Source organism: Rhinolophus sinicus, chromosome 2 (assembly GCF_057876585.1).
Source record: "Rhinolophus sinicus isolate RSI-liver-muscle chromosome 2, RSI-T2T, whole genome shotgun sequence".
Taxonomy (NCBI): Eukaryota; Metazoa; Chordata; class Mammalia; order Chiroptera; family Rhinolophidae; genus Rhinolophus; species Rhinolophus sinicus.
In genome coordinates, this window is record NC_142502.1 from 143,326,123 (window position 1) to 143,342,710 (window position 16,588).

A 16,588-nucleotide genomic window follows, 5' to 3' on the forward strand; every position below is an offset into this window, starting at 1 on the left:
TAACTTTTCCGTTACTTGAGGGAAATTCTCTACCACAGAGTTGTGAGAGTTGAAACAGTTGCCAAATCCGAAGCAATGAAGTGCAAGCAGAAGTCACTTCTAACTCCTTAGAGAAGTGGAGAGAACATGCACATTACACAGTGCCACCTGAGAGAGAACAGAATTGTGCTTACGTCCCACATAACGAAGCGAAAGTGATTTTTAAGTTATGTAACTGTACAGAATTGAACATCAGTATGGAGTTTAGGGTAAAGTCTGCATATACTTTGAAAAATTATTACATGGTACATGTTATAACTTTTTTAAGGTCCTTTCTGCCCCTTCTAATTGCAAAGCTGAGGAAGTCGGACTGTGCTCACTGACTGCACAGAATCTAGGAAAAGAACAAACTGCCCACTGCTTGGTGCCCCAGGAATGCCTGCCTGACCTTGCATCTACAGGAAATATCCTGTAAGATTGTCTACCTGTAGAAAGCAAGCTTGAATTGGAATTTGTTCGCTGGTAACTATGTATGTTTGTGGGTGAATTTGCTAGCAACAGTGAGGAGGACGAGGACGTGAGTTGGCATGTGCGACAGATCACCTGAGTGGCCGTGCTTTGTTTTCTGTAATTAGAGCTCACCCTGCCACTCCTTGGCCTTCACAGGGGAACATTTCCCAGGGAAATGTGACATTTATACAGCCTTCATTATATTAAAATTGCCTCACCATCAGCTGAACCCTGAAACTATATATGAATTTAGGTATGTGTGCAAAATTGATGGTGTACTCTATAATGGCATCCAGAAGAATCTGAAAGACGAAGTTCAAATATATAGTACCAACAGTCTTGAAAATTCAGATACAATAGCAGGTGAAAATAGGCAAACGCAACACAAAACCTCAGCAGTGACCCAACTCCTAGTAACGCATTTAGGTCTAGTATGTCTTCCATTGGTTCTCTATCCACTTGACTAAAAAGGGCTGCAAAAAATTGATCTCCCAAGTCTGCGGTAAAGGTCACAGAAATTGATAACCCTTACAAGCAATGCTTATGTGAATCTGTCTGTGTCTGGAAGATAGTGCACTTTGTAAATTAATCCTCCAAAGGCAAATATATTGTAAGTAGCTTGTTATCTCTAAAATACTAAATTGAAGAATACATGGGATTATATTGACAGAAATTACATTTTCTGTAATGGAGTTTAATATATCTGAAATCTCTCCCAAAGGCTCCCAGGCTCTCTAACAGAGAAGGGTCTGTTAATGTAGGTGCAATGGACATCGAGAACAAATTTATTCACCAAAATGGATTAGGCCATGTAATCAGAGATTCTGTAATATTAATCTTTGACACTTATTGAACAGAAAGAAACACTTCTATCTACAAACTGGCTTTCCCAGTTCTCCCCTTTCCCAACCAGGCTTTGGGCCGTTTTTTGGATTTTACTTCAAAGAGGATAAGGTTTCCCCATCATAAACACTAATCTAAAAATATTAGGACAATTAATTAGATACACTTAGTTTTAGAGGATATTGGATTTCGATACCCTTCAAATGTGACACTAGCTCTGGGTGATTATATGAACCTAGCTTTCAGCACATGCACAAAGGGCAATAAATCATACTTTCTCGAAGCCTCCTTGCCACACCGCCATACATTAAGTCAGAAGTTTGTTGGCTGGTTCTTAGTACGTAATCTCAGCTTCCTCCCAAATCAGGTATTTACACATTTATATAGTATTGCACGTCCAGAGATGTATCAGGTTTTGAAGAGCTTCAAAGTAGAAACATAAGCAATGTCTCCTTTTCGAGAGGTGGGAGATAAGAGGAAAAGAGGGACTATCCTGGAATGCATAGCCTTAACAAAATCTAACTGAATTTAGTTATTCAGTGAATTTAAAACCTGACTGGTACGTGATGGTGGATTTTCTTGTTTCGTGGAAAATAGGATGATGCCACTTTTTCTATCGATTATCCTGAAGGGGAAAATAAGCCATAGAGACAGAGACACTTACAGAACCATAGCGAACGTGAATTAAACACTGACATATACTATGCCTAAAATTTGTCAATTAATAAAGGAAGTGGAAAGCAATACATCATTTTCCTTTCCATGCTAGCAAGTACTCTCACCTATGAGTCCACAGTTTGTTTTCACCTTTGGATCAACAAACCACCAGGGAAAACAGCAAAAACTGGGTGTCTTCTTCTTGCAAAACCTTAGCTGCAGGTTGCCAGAGGGGGAAGCAGATTGTGTACACACACAAAGCCAAATTACTTACCAATTGTTCACTTGAAGGATGGTGAGTCCTGTGTCTTGTGCCAACTGCTTTTTCTGTTCTTCAGAAGGGTAAGGGTGCTGAAAGAGAACAAAAAAGACAGGTGTATGCACATATACTTTGGACAGATAAGGTACGCACAGTACATGTCAGGTGCAACAGTAGGAGCTAGGGATTCAACAATACACAGATATGCTCTGTTAAAAAAAAAAAGAGGGAGAGATGTGTATATCAGGCAACATTTAAGCTACTGGTCACTAACCTAAGTGCCTAGTAAAGTCTATAATTAAAGGTAAAAATGCTGAGGTGTGTCACTCTTATTAATGGAATACTACATCATCTAATTAATGGCAGTAAAAGACAAGCCAATTACAAAGATTAGTGAAGTGTATAAATGGCTACTTAAGATACTTGCAGAACCTTGATACTGAGTTTATCCTTTAACAGATTTGTTGCAAACACAGAAAGTTTAGTATGGTCTTCGCTCTGTGTTATAGGATTAAAATAAAGACAAGCCCTTTTGACAATATGAAAGTGTTCCACCTTGATGTAGTATTTTTAGTAGAACCACAGACTTCTAAAGCTGAACCTTTTGGACCAAAAATTTCAGCTGAGATCCCCAGTAGTTAAGCACTTTGTTGGCATGACATTCTTCCTCCAAACACCAGATTTCTAGTAGATGCAAATATCAAAATCAAAGTGGGCGCATTTTTTAAACCACTATTCATTTAGCTCTCCTGAAAAGCACAAACAAACAAAATTCAACCAAAGTTTGTTTCCATATCTGAATGTCAACACATGCTGGAATTCTGAACATAGGCCAATATAAGGTCAAAGACCAGCATATTTTGCATGCTACGAACAAGCCCAGCTATGTTCCTCATAAAATAGGATGAAAAAGTATTACAGGATTAGATCATAAAATGAAATCCATACCTTCTTGTAAGGATGTTTGGAATTCTACTGAAATTCGTTTTGGTACAAATACTTTTTGTTCAATAATCAATTATATCTAAATCTGAAATATACATTTCTAAAGCCTGAGAGAGGAGCTAAGGACATAGTTTTCATCTATAGAGACACTGGCTAGTTTGAAACACTGCATCCCAATAAACTCTCCCAAAGTAAAAAAATGTTCTAATAGTCAACTACCTGTTCTCTTATGAGTGGGAAAGGGCACCCCTAACGCTCAATTTAACTATCTGTGCCATTGGAAACTAAATTCTGGTCTATTGAATGTTAATTAACATAGCTTTTAATCTCACTAATAATACCTGATTAGATGCTAAGAAGACTCATTAATGACCACTTTAATGCTCTTATATGTAAGTTTAAATATGTTCTATATCTATACACATGGGATTCGTTTGTGGAGAGCAGAGATGTAGCAATTTTTCCCATAAGCATTATCTTTGATTGTCACTTAATCAATAAATACACAATTAGAATAAGGCTTTGCTTTCATGGAATATAGTGCCTTTCTCTACAGAGGTCCAAGTATATTACAGTCAGGATGGTAATTAATCCCCGTTATATCCCTTTGAGGGACATAAATGGAATCCATTGTTCCTCCTGTTTTACAGGTAAGGAAAGTGACCAGGGGAAGGTATGGTCAGCAGCCACACAACACAGTGATATTTCCTGCTTCCCTTCCAGTGTCTAAGCCTCACCATGGAAGAGAGATGTGGCAAACACCTTCCGTAATCTCTCCTCGTGGCCCCTGCTCAAAAACCTCCAGACTGCTTCGCATGGCTTGCAAGGCCCCCACTATCCAGCCCTGCCTACCTCTTGGATTTTGTGGCCTTCTCCTCACCCCCACCCCACCCTCCTGCCCAGCCACACGGTCTTCCTTCTCATGCTTCCAATACCTCAAGCTTGCTACTCCATTAGCTATTCAGGCTGCCACTCCAGTGTGACTTGCACATCTCAGCTCCAATGCCGAGCCTTACCCACTCCACTCTCCACCGGCCCACCTCATCACTCCCCCATCAGTCTTTGCTTTTTTCCCTCATAGCAAGCATCGCTCTCTGAAACACTTGTTCTGATTATTTGTTTTCTTGTTGATGTGTCTCTTCCCACTCATTTAGCAACCCCAAAGCCCATGGCTTTTTTGTTCACCATCCTGAAATCCCAGACGAGCATAACCGAAAAATCAGTAAACATTTGTGGGATAGAGGAATGGCTGTGACTTGCCATAATACACAGATACTCACCACTCAGATGTAACAGCAAAACGTTTAATAAGTTTTTTCAAAGCCCACAAGAGGTGTAAATAATCCAATCAGAAATCCACAACACTACGTGCCTCACTTCATTCCTAAAAGTGATGTTGACCCACTCTTCTCAAATAAAAGTATATAAGCCTCACAATCGGCTAAGATCACACGTGACAATCTCCCTACTCAATGCTAGTCATCAGAGGCGAATCTCATGATTGGATACTGAGCTAAGAGCAATCCACTACCCCAGCTTTAAAGCCTAACTCCCACTGCGCGAAGGCTTGCCACACAATACAAACCAAATGAACCGCTCAGCCTATGAATACAATCCTGAATTAAGGTGTGCTATATAGTAGTTCCATGTCTACACTGGTTGAAGAATTATAATTGGCATAAATGACTCTGTTATATTGTATAAATTATGCTGCTACTCGCTCACTATGAGATTTTGAACAAGGGACTTTTCCAATCCTCAATTTTGTCAACTGGAGTCCTAAGGGCCATTAAAGTCAAAGGCTACTGAGGCTAGCAATTCTTCCAGAATATAAGCCTGATTTGGGAATATGCGCATTTTTAGCGTCCAGCTGTTGTCACTGGAGCAGGTCCTTGAATAAAGTCATTTCATTCAATGTCATGTCCTTATAATGTTGATGAAATGCTGTAGGAACTTAGCTCTTGGTTATATCATTAGCCGATGGTAAAATTGGTTTCAGTATATGTTGTTTTGATTCAAGTCTAAGAACCTACTGACAATGTTCAGTGAGGACTTACTGTATTTGCCATATTGCGTTGTAGACTGATTACACAAGTCCTTTCAAATCTATAACATTTTCTGTATTTTGCTTACAGTTTTGCAGGTCCTATGGAAATCTCTTTCAGCGGTTTTCAATAGAATTAATAAATACGTCAACAGTCTCTCTTCACGATAGTTGGATGGCAACACCTTTGCTCTGGCTTGTTAGTTGTATCTTAATATTATGACCAGAACTGGATAAAAATTAATATTTATGCCATTTACCTTTAGTTACTTTGAAAATTGAGAATTGTCACAGTCACTTATTTGTGCTGTATTTTCAAGAGTATTCTTGCATGCCTGTTTGTGATCAAGTTTTACATCCATTCTTATAAAGCAAATGGAATGCACATTTTATTTATGCAAGTGGTGTCAGGAAAATTCTCTTTGGATCATTAAAATTACCTGAATTGTTACAGCTTCAAAGAGCCCTCAAAATTTCAGTACAAGTTTAGATGTTATTTTCACGTCACGCAGTTTCTGATTTCTTAATTTAAATATCATAAAATGGGAAAGTTCTACCCTTTTTTCTCTCTGTCACTTTTCATGTGATCTGATTTTAAGTAATTGGAACAAACTGTATCTAATTTCATGCAGCATAATTGCAAGGCAGCCTCAAGCTATGGAGACCCAGCACTCTGTCTCCATTAAACAATTTTCAGTTGTTCGGGATATATTTTTTAATAGAAATGAATGAGCCTGTATGAAACTAAATGTCACAATAATCTGGTCATTGTTAAGGGGTAGGAAAGGTATCGACAAAATACCTATACCCTTGTCTATGGTAGGTCAACTGAATGGTTTTTTCTTTCTCATAGTTCTTGGCCATGGTGTCCCACAAACTTTCAATTTCCTGAAAAAAATATGTAATTGCTAGAATCACATGAAAGCCATGACTTCAGAGATCTAATCCACAGTCAGACAAAAATCTACAAAGAAGTCAGTTTTTTAACTGAAATGCAGTATGTTTAAATATCTTAAATCCTATGCATCTTTACTAGATAAGCTTTTGGGAGACAGTATGAGATATTCCTTTGTAGGCTTAAAAACAAAACAAAACAAAACAAAACAAAAAACACTGACTTGACAAACACCCAACATGCCACAGGAAAGGCTGCTGTAAAAACATTCATTCAAAGTCCTCTTGCATTCCACCGGGCTTGTGAGGCCATAAGATGGGCAAAGGTAGATGTTGTTTTACAAGAGATAAAGAGAAGTGCCATTTTAGGAAGAAAATGGGAAATTCATTCCAAACCATTGCAACCACGGGCCTAGGTCACCCCTTGCCATTCTCCTGAACACCTTTCCTGTTACAGCACCTCACTGGCAAGGATACTAGTTTAAGAGAGACCAGTAGGTTCTTGTGAAGGAAAGACGGGTTGCACTTCCCAGATACAGCAATCACCCTAATCACTCTGGGATATCAAAGCGAATTTGACTGGTCCAATAGACAGTGACAGGAGATCTCACCTTTGTTGTGTACATTTAGCTTCATGCCATTATCTTTTAAAAGCTTAATTATTTGCAAACAATTGATGAAGATGGGAATTTGAGAAAGGATATGCAAGGACCACTGGGAGAACTGCAATGCATTAAGAGAGAGCAAACAAAATTACCTTTAGATCTTACAATAAGAATTAACGATTGAGCCAGCGGAGAGCTAGGCAGTGCAGTAGCTGCAAGGGTCCTTTCTCGAGTGTTTCCCATTTGATCTGCATTAACACCTCAGGAATGAGTGAAAGCCATAAAACAGTGATTATGTATGGGTAAGGCTGACCCTCCCTTCCAGCATTAAACCTGCACACGTGTATTAGGCTGGCTTGCTGGGGAGAGAAGAGATGCTGGACTCAAAGGGGAAAGAAGTGGCTTGTGGGCAGCGGAACCCCAGCTAAAGGCAATAACTCACACGAGGGTCATCTTTATTTCAATAATCAACACCCTGATTCCTCTCTTCCATTAGAAGTCTCTTGCTGAAATAGAAACTGTTTGCTGACTCTTCACATGCTTCCGGATCTGCAGTGCGATTTCTAATAATGACCCAGGATAGCAATGATTGCTTACTAACCCCCTAAGAATGAAATGATTCCTGGAATGTATGTCCTGCGTAACAGAAATAAAGAATGTCTGGGGGGAAAAAATTGAAAAATAGCTTATGTAACAGTTAAGTCTGAACTGTCATTTTACCAGCTCCAAAAAACAGAAAAGTTACAGAATATGACAACTTTCTAAAGAAACTTATCTCTGCACAATTCCAATTTTATTTCTTGAGGGTAGAATGGGAGTGGGATTCTGCTATTGATTGTCTAGTATTTACAAGTTTACAATGCAATGGAGGAAAGTGTATTTATTTAAACAATCAACCAGACTCTTTCGGAAGAGCATCAATGGGAAAAGAGAAACTCTTCAGTACACACAGATGGAAAATGTCCAGCCTTATATCTCCACCATATCCTTGACCAAATGTACTCCTTTCATCAAATTTTCCACCCCTGACTGCAAATGCGGATGCCAACACAGTGATGAACTTTATCTTATCTACCCTGGTAACCAAGTTTCAATAACGTTCCCTCCCTCACTGATTTGCCCACTCTAACAGCACATTGTAATGGCAGTAGGAAATTTGAAAATAATCCTGTACAGAGCTCGCTGGTGAGATAATGGAAGGCTACACTGCCCCTTCTCAAGCCTCAGATTAGTAATTTCTTGTGACACAGAACTGCCTCTATACTGAAACTGCAAAACAGCTATAACAAAGCAATAGAGGTGGAAGCAATTTTCAAGCAAAATGTTACATGCTATACTTTAAAAGGTATGGGAATAGGTACCGGGGGAGCTGATCTAACAGGAGAAATTATGGCAACTGTCCAATATAACCCTTATCAAGGCAATGTTCTGTTGCTGGGCTGAATATGTTGGAAGAACAATTTCGGAACTTCTTTTATCCTTTTTCCTCCAGCCCTTTGCCTCCTCCACAGCTAAGTTTAATGCATTAATATAAGTTGACCTTGAGCTAAACTCTGGTATGTGATGGAGAGATACTCCCTTTAAAGAAAAAAAAAAAAAACTACCATATGGCTTTTAACCATTATCTCTCTGTGTTCTTTTAAAACTTCTACTGAGTTTTTGTCACTAAGGGGATATTGTGGATTTAAATGAAAAACAACCAGTTATATATGTGACCTCTCAGAGCATACGCAGAAACTTGCTAACCAAATATGTTTATATTTAAGATAAATTTTTTTGCCTAAAAAGACTTCTCCCACTTTAAATAAACTTGCCGCCATTTCCTTCTTATGCATTGACTATGAATAGCTTACACTGTGACAATTACATTGATCTAGGATACTTTTTCCCTTTAAAAAAAATCCATAATGCTTCCCTATTGTCTTTCAGCTTTATGAATTAGTTTTACTGTTTCAGTGAATGCTTTTTTGTCTTCTGACTGCACATTATCAAAGAGACACTTTGTGCCTCCCATTTGCATTACAAAAGCAGTGCACCGTGCAGTCAGAGAACACAGCCTGAATGCATAGTGGTTGAGTCCTGCGTCCTCACACATGCTGGTATCCAAAGAACAGTGGTGTCAGTACTGGCTAAGAAGCCCAACATGTTTGGAGCACCATCAGTGAAGTCACAGGATTCCGATCTGCTTTCGACCAACGCGCAGTTTGCCTCGTTGCTCAGACTCACTGTGCCCCACTGATTGGGCAGCACTTGCATTTTCTGAAGCCTCATCAAGCCATTTTCCAGACAATCCCTCTGTATATCCAGCAGTGGTTCTAAGAAGTTGCTAGTGGAAGTGTGCAGGTAGAGAAGTCAGGTAGGAATCTCTAAAATTGATCTTATCATATGAAAATGACAACAGTGTGGAAGGAAAAGTTGAACACTGGGTAGTATTTCATAGCAACCTTTACTTTTGCACCAGTGAGACTATCTTTATATTACATAGCAGTGAGAACATTGTTGCATAGTCAGTTATAAGAGGCCAATACTACAATGCCTTGCCTGTCTCACTTATGTGATCTTTTAATTTCTTGTAAATATCAACTAAATATGAAATAAAAACACTAAATAAAGAAAAATACTTGTATTAAGAGATTTCATAGTTCTTTGTATTGGGGATTTTTTTTAAGTTGCTTGCAATTCTATAATAATAACTGTGGCTTAGATCTATTCTTTAGTAGCTATATGAGTATACAGAGGGTGCCCCAAAAACGTATACACAGTTTAAGAAAGGAAAAAATTATTAAAATTACACTGATGGTAACCACTTTGAGCACCTCTTGTTATTGCAGAAGTCAAACATGACTTGTATTCATCTTTTGTTATCGGTATATATTGAGTATTACCATTTTAATACAGTTTTATTTCCTTTCTTAAAATGTGTATACATTTTTTGGCACCCTCTGTATATGTTACAGGAGTATTTTTTAAGTATATGCATTAAAGACATTAAATTTTGACTCTACTTATATCCTCCTCCTAAAAGTATTACAATTCATAAAGAGTGCAAAAATTATTTTGAACAAATATGATTATTAATCAACTTCCTGAATGTTGATTGTCTTAGTAGAAGACCATGGCTAAGAAAAAGTCCAACAAGGAAAAGTCCAATAAGAAAAACAGGGTGGGAGGAGTAGTAAGGTGGGGGTCGGAATGGGGGAGAAAACTCATGCTTTTCTTTGGTGTCCTCATTGAAAGCCCTCCCCATTTGAAATAATAGTTCATTTGAACTCTGTTTGTCAGTAGGACCAATGCATTTCTACTCTTGGTGACTCCCAAGAGTAGGGACTGGGCTCAGCTCCATTTCACAGATGAGGAAGTTGAGGCTTGGCTAGGTCAGAAAACATGCACTAGAGCTCACAGATGCTTAGTTCAGGAGCCAGGTCTGCCCTCCTGTGAGTTTCTCCACTTGGCTACACTCCCACTGATGTTTCTTTCCCATTTCTCCATTCCATTTTATAAGCTAAACATTTTAAAAATATAATGGCACATGAACAAAATTAATTGTAGTGAGCAGTGACTGAATATTTCTGTGCAGGAGAGAGATACTGCTCTCCTATCCACCATCCCTGCAGGCAAAGATCACGAGGTAGGGATGAAAGCTGGTTCACCAGAACCCCACCTCACATTCTCCCTCTGGTGTCCACCCAAAGGACTTTATAAATCATAGCTCAGTAATGTTAGTAAGAGTGGGAGAAGTCATAACGGTAACATGTGAGGAAGTACAAGTCATTGTTCCAAATACTTCACATGTATTAACTCATTTAATCCTCACAAAACTTTATGAGGTAGGCACAACTATTATACCCATTTTATAGATGAGGAAAATTGGGCACAGAAAGGACAAATAACTTTCTCAAGTTCACACCGCTGGTAAGTAGTAGAGCTGCAATTTGAAACTTGGTGGTAACAGACAAATTGGGAAAACTCAATTCCAAACTATTTTGTTTTTTAAATGATGGGAGGAGCAACCCCACTCATTCCTGATGGGTTAATCATGAATATATATGATGATTACTGCTCATTTTATATAGAAGCTATCATCTTAATGTATGTGTGTGTGTTTTATGTCTATAACTCAGTTCTATTAATGGAAACAACAGGAGATTCTGCTACAAGATACAAAACTCAATGGAAATTAATATGTCCATCATTTTATTAGTACTTGTAGCATTGCTTATAAATACAGGAATGATGGTAGGTTAGAGCATTCTTTAAGGGTCATAGAAACAAATGCCAGCTATTCCATCCAAGTACAATATGCCTTAAATTGTCTGCTTTGGAATAAATTGTAAATTATTGTGGGTTGGGTTGTTTTTTGTTTTTTGTTTTGCCAATTACTTTCATTTCTTATGTGATTCTTAATCAAATATGAGTTAAATTACATTTGGAATCATTTCATTTTAGGCAAACACTAATAAAAGCACACAAATGCTATTCCCATTTACAATGCAACTAGCTCAGTCCTTTGCCCAATAAATATTTGTTGTCTGAATAAATGAGTGCTGTCGAAGTTAGAGACACCCCCAAATGCTTCTACTAGCATTTATATGTACATGACTTCAGATAAACATCAGAAAAGTAGTAGCCCCAGTTCAACAATCATTCATCCTTCTCACTCAGTTTTACAAATCCCAAAACAGTACAGCTTTTATTTACTTTATTTAACTGACATTTATAGAATGCTTACCCTGTGCCAGGCAATATTCTCAGTGCTTTACAAGTATTCACCCATTTAATCTTATCACACGCCTTTGGGGTAAATGTTTTCACCTTTCTGTTACAGATGAGGAAACTGAGGCACAAAGTCTCAGTCCCTTGCAAGTAGGATGGAGCTGGGTGGGATTGGACCCTAAGAAGTTCCAGAGCCCATGCCTTTAATTACTGTGTTATTGTTTGTCTTTGCTGACGTGTATAATTTCCCCCTAAGCTTCTCCGTAATCCACTCTATGTTGTTGTTGGGTTTGTTACAAAGGTTCCCTTCACTCGCCAACTGCAACGTAATAAAATTCACGTTCTCCATCTTACAGGACCTAGCACAGGACTGAAGACAGGATAAAGGAGACTCTTTTGACACACAGTCTCTTACCCAAGAAGTTCACTTTAACAAATAAAACAAAACAATGGCACACCATAATGGACCACTTTTCTGAAAACAAAGTTCATGACTGAGTTATATGATAAACTCCAATAAAGTAAGGATCTTTTTCTAAACTACATACAGCTCATCTCTACTCTTTCATAAAGCATGCCAGCTAAAAGGAGACCTATCCCCAACTCGAAGAACACTTTTTTTTTTCCACTTTAAAAATCAAAGTGAAAAGGTTTTGAGACAAGGAAGATGAAATACAATGATACCATTTTGGAATGAATCTGTTGACAGTAATCATGACTGCCTTTACAGATGCCCTGTCCAGCATTAAATATTCAGGAAAAATCCTTGTATTGAAGAATAAAGTAGCCGTAAGATAGAAGGAAAAGCAGTACATTTGGTGAGATTTTTCTGAGAAAGAAAGCTAGAGATAAAGAGATAGAGATAGAGATAGAGATAGAGATAGAGACAGACATAGAGATGGAGATGAGAGAGAGAGAGAGAGAGAGAGAGAGAGAGAGAGAGAATCTGAGCTGCTCCCCATATGACTAAAGACCCCTGGAACTGGTACTCATTCTCTAGTGCTAATTTTCCCACTTAAATTACAGTGATGGTGTAGCCTCATCTCATTAGAGATCATTGTCCCCAGTAGACAGTTGTGTTTATGGGGGACTCTGGCTGTTCCACACCTGCTGATCAGGTTGCTATGTGATCAAGGCTGCATACAAACAGCAGACTGGAGCTTGCTGGACTGCAACTGATGAGCCCGGGCTAATTCAGGGGTGATTATGTAGTTTACTGGACCACTAAACCTCTTTAAGCTTGTAATTACTGCCTATTTGAGTAAAGAACATTCAAAAGCAATTCACTGCATCATGCCTGCCACAGCTGGAAGCAGGCTGCCAGCAGTCTGTGGGGACATTAACATCTACAGGGACGTGGACGGAAGCCCAGCGAGCAGACACTGTGAGCAGCACCGGCAGCCAAGTACGAGTACATTCCCGCTCACCTCTCCTGACCACGCTTATCATTAAAGGTGCAGTGAAAACTACGGAACAGCCATAAAGATGACAAATAATGGAACGGAATGGTACAAACTACATTTTAATGATTCCCCCCCCCCTTTGTAAAGCTGAAATTTAAAAAGTCTTTTCACAATGCCAGAGAGAAAGAGAGAGAGAGAGAGAGAGAGAGAGAGAGAGAGAGAGAGAGAAAGAGAGAGAGAGAGAGAGAGAATGTGCTTTAAATAAATACACACTTCTGAGAGGTACTGTGTACTTGCTAAAATTTCCATCTAAAAACAACAACTTGAAAACAAAATGCCCACCTTTTGTGCATTCTAAAAGAACCGGGATGTACAGCCGTTGTAGATCTCTTCCACCCACTTAGCTGCTGTGTTTATAACCTTAGCTGGGAAAATACTGTTTATCGAGTTGATTGACATTTTCTGAAATCACATGTGTAGATTTTTGCTGTTAATGAATTAAAATGCCACTCAGACACCTGAGTGAAATTTACTTTTAAGAGTTAGAGAAGATTTAAGAAAAAAAATATATCAGTATTTATCAGTGTTCTCATTTTCTTTTGCTGTCACCTTAACAACTGCAGCTCTTTTGTGTAACAAAAGTGTAAAACATGCTTTGCATTGCTGCGGGTATAATTATTACTTGTCTCTAAGTAACAAAAAAGGACTGGAACTTAATGAAGGGGGATTAAGTTAATTTCTTTTTTAGCTAACAGTTTCCTGTCTCTTAAAATGCAGGCCGTGGTGAATATAATGTTCAGGGGAGGAAAATTAAGCTTTTTATTTCACTAAAATCTCCACTTTGGAATATTGATATTAAAATATTAAGATGATGTTTATTCTTTAAAAGTATGTAAATTTGGTATTAAATAAAGCCACAGAAATCCTCTCTGACTACTCCATCCAAAGTCCACAGATCCAGGGGGTTTATGTGTTATCTAGACATCATTCCTATTAATATTCATTAGGTGGGTCTGCTTGCATTTTTATAAGCTGTGAGAGAGGCAAAAGAAACAATCAGAATTCTTTAACACACAGGCATTATCAATTCAACATATGCCAAATAGCGGAGCACCCAGATTTGAAGTTAAGATTCAAATGTAATTTACCTTTACTAAGCTAATTTTCATGAAAACTCTTTTCCCTTTACCCATTGTAGTCTCAGCTATTTAATTATCTCTATTCTCTGCAACGTACACTTCAATTTTTAAGAGATTATTCAGCACTATATTTTATCTTGGTTAACAACAAAACCTTTATCTTGCAATCAAACTAAAGAGATTTCCCTTTAAGAAAAAAAAAACAAAAAACCTAAAAACTTTACATTGTGTTAGTAATAAGATTACCTTTATCTTTATGAACCTTCTTAAGCAAACCCTTTTTAATTCCCCAAAGCATTTACTGATGTGAGTTCACTGTCTGTCTCCAACGTGGATTACAGAAGAGGGAAGAGTCTTAGTCAAAATTTGGGCAGATTCCTAGTATTTGTTTCCCAAATTATGTTTTCTCAGTTGTCCAATCAAATTGGACAGGGAAGTGCTAGCACAGCTATGGACTTATTTCTATGGGGTTCTCACAGATCTCAGAGACGTTCATGGGATATCTTAGATGAATGGGAGAAAGAACCCGACCTGTCACCAGCAAGATTCCAAGATAAAATTGGCAGAAATAAAGATATTCAATGAAAGTTAACTTGAAGACCAGTTTGGGACTTTTTTTTTTTTTTTTTTTTTTTTGAGTTTGGGTGATCCCTTATATCCGAACAACACTTTGCGTGTTTCAAGAACTTTTATACATTTTGACAAAGACGAGCTGTTCCAATTACTTGGCAAGGTTGGGAGGACAGGTCATTTTGTCTCCATTCTATAGGACAGAAAACAAAACTCAGAGTGGACACATGGCAGGCTATGTGGTCAGGAAGTTGTGGCTCTTAGGCCTGGAGGCCAGGCCTCCTACTTTTCAGTCTCGTACTCTTTACACGCTACTGAAGCTCAAAGTTTCCCTTGTAAATGATAAAATAAAAAGCGGGCCTCACAATGTCAGAAACCTACTGTGAGTTGGTGGACCGAGCCTCCATTTAAATGTGTTAACGTGTATCGCTGTATCCCCAGAGTAAAACAAAGAACCCAAACTACAACCACACAAAGCAGAACACTTTTAAATTGGCTGTCATCATTTCTAAAAAAACTTTTGTAAGGAATTTAACTGGTAATGCCAAAAAGCCTTCCATAACAGCAACTGCCCCTTCTACAATGGACTTTGGGAGAGAAATATCCTTACCCCATGACTGGGTAGTTTGTTCCTCTACGAAACAACTAGACCTAGTTTTGTTTTATGTAGTGTGTCTTTCTGTGCCATTTCACGTGTGACGTACGGTTGCTAATTACATATGCAAGGAGCCTAAGTCACTTCCTAAAAGAACTTAGGCCTATATGGAAAGTCACAACCCGTGTAGGCCAGGAGGGTGGTAATTCAGTCCATTTCTGCTTCAGTGATGTGGTTACACATTGACAAATGACAAATCTAAAGGAAAACATTTTAAGAGTTGTTGGTTTCAAAAAGTGCAGTTAGGTGTACCGATTTCGGTACATAACTGAAGCTTAAGTCCAGGAACCCACACAAGCTGTGTCACCTTGATCAAAGCATTTCTGTCCTCTGGGCCTTGGCTCCCTCATCAGTAAAATGAGGGTGACAAAACCTAGTGGCAGTCAAATGTGACAACATACATCCAGTCGCTTAGTATAGCGCCTGGTGTGTATCTAGTGCTTAGTAAATAGTAACTGAATCCGAGATGACTCTATAGGTTGGGCTAACCGACATAAAAATACATAGGTGTGTGTGTGTGTGTGTGTGTGTGTGTGTGTGTGTGTGTGTGTGTGTATTTTTCAGTTTCTAAGGAAGACTATCAAACTAGGTATTTCTTGTCATTTTTCTGGTGTTAAACCTAGGGGGAATTTCTTCCCCCTAGGTTTTAATGTTTTCTTACAATTCTCCTTGCTGGGACACACTCAGCTCCAGAATATCTAAAGGCAGGGCGAACTTCAAAGGTAGTCACACAGGACACACAGGCCCCCCCACATAGAAAAGCCCCATGCCTGGTTTAACGTGCTGCTGTTACCATCTTGAAATTCTTCATAATTTTTTTAGAAGCCCTGCATTTTCAGTTTGCACAGTTTATGTAGGCATTCTCCATAAATCATATACCTGGTGCTGCTAAAAGGAAAGGAGATTGTTTTCCCTATCAGATGCTTTATACGCAGCTATGACCCTTCTTGAAGTTATTTGAGCTTCACAGAAGTAAATAAATAATTACTATGTTCTTACCAAAAGGATGTAAAAAAAGAAAACACTGAAAAAAAAAAACCAAGATACAGGCGGCGAAAGCGACAGTATAGACATGCTCAGACCTCAGACAGATGAGTAAGGACACTTAAATGACCCTCCAGTGGCCTTCAAGGGTTCACACACTTCTGTAAGTGCCTAAATCACCCGGGGGACAGACAGAGGCACTGAGAAAATATTCCATATTATAAAGTCTCTAGGGGGGGAAAAATCAATAATCCGGAACCTTCAAGGTGTGAAGCCCACGCTGGCTCCCTGGACTTAGGGATGTTGAGAGCCTTTGTCTTTCGGTGGCTGGGAGTCAGAAGTGGCAATTCGCCCACCTTCCTTGGCAGGGGATGAGCACCACATTTGG

The 16,588-nt window shown here is 38.7% G+C and overlaps 1 protein-coding gene across 5 annotated transcripts in view; it reads right to left on the bottom strand.

Moving 5' to 3' along the window:
* Window positions 1-16,588, bottom strand: part of MEIS1 (Meis homeobox 1) — a 141,885-nt gene that overhangs the window by 20,973 nt on the left and 104,324 nt on the right. For all 5 annotated transcript variants that reach the window (XM_074332073.2, XM_019718134.3, XM_019718142.3 and 2 more), the window contains one exon: window positions 2,264-2,340. In XM_074332073.2, the coding sequence (XP_074188174.1) occupies window positions 2,264-2,340 (77 nt within the window). The remainder of the gene's footprint in view (window positions 1-2,263; window positions 2,341-16,588) is intronic.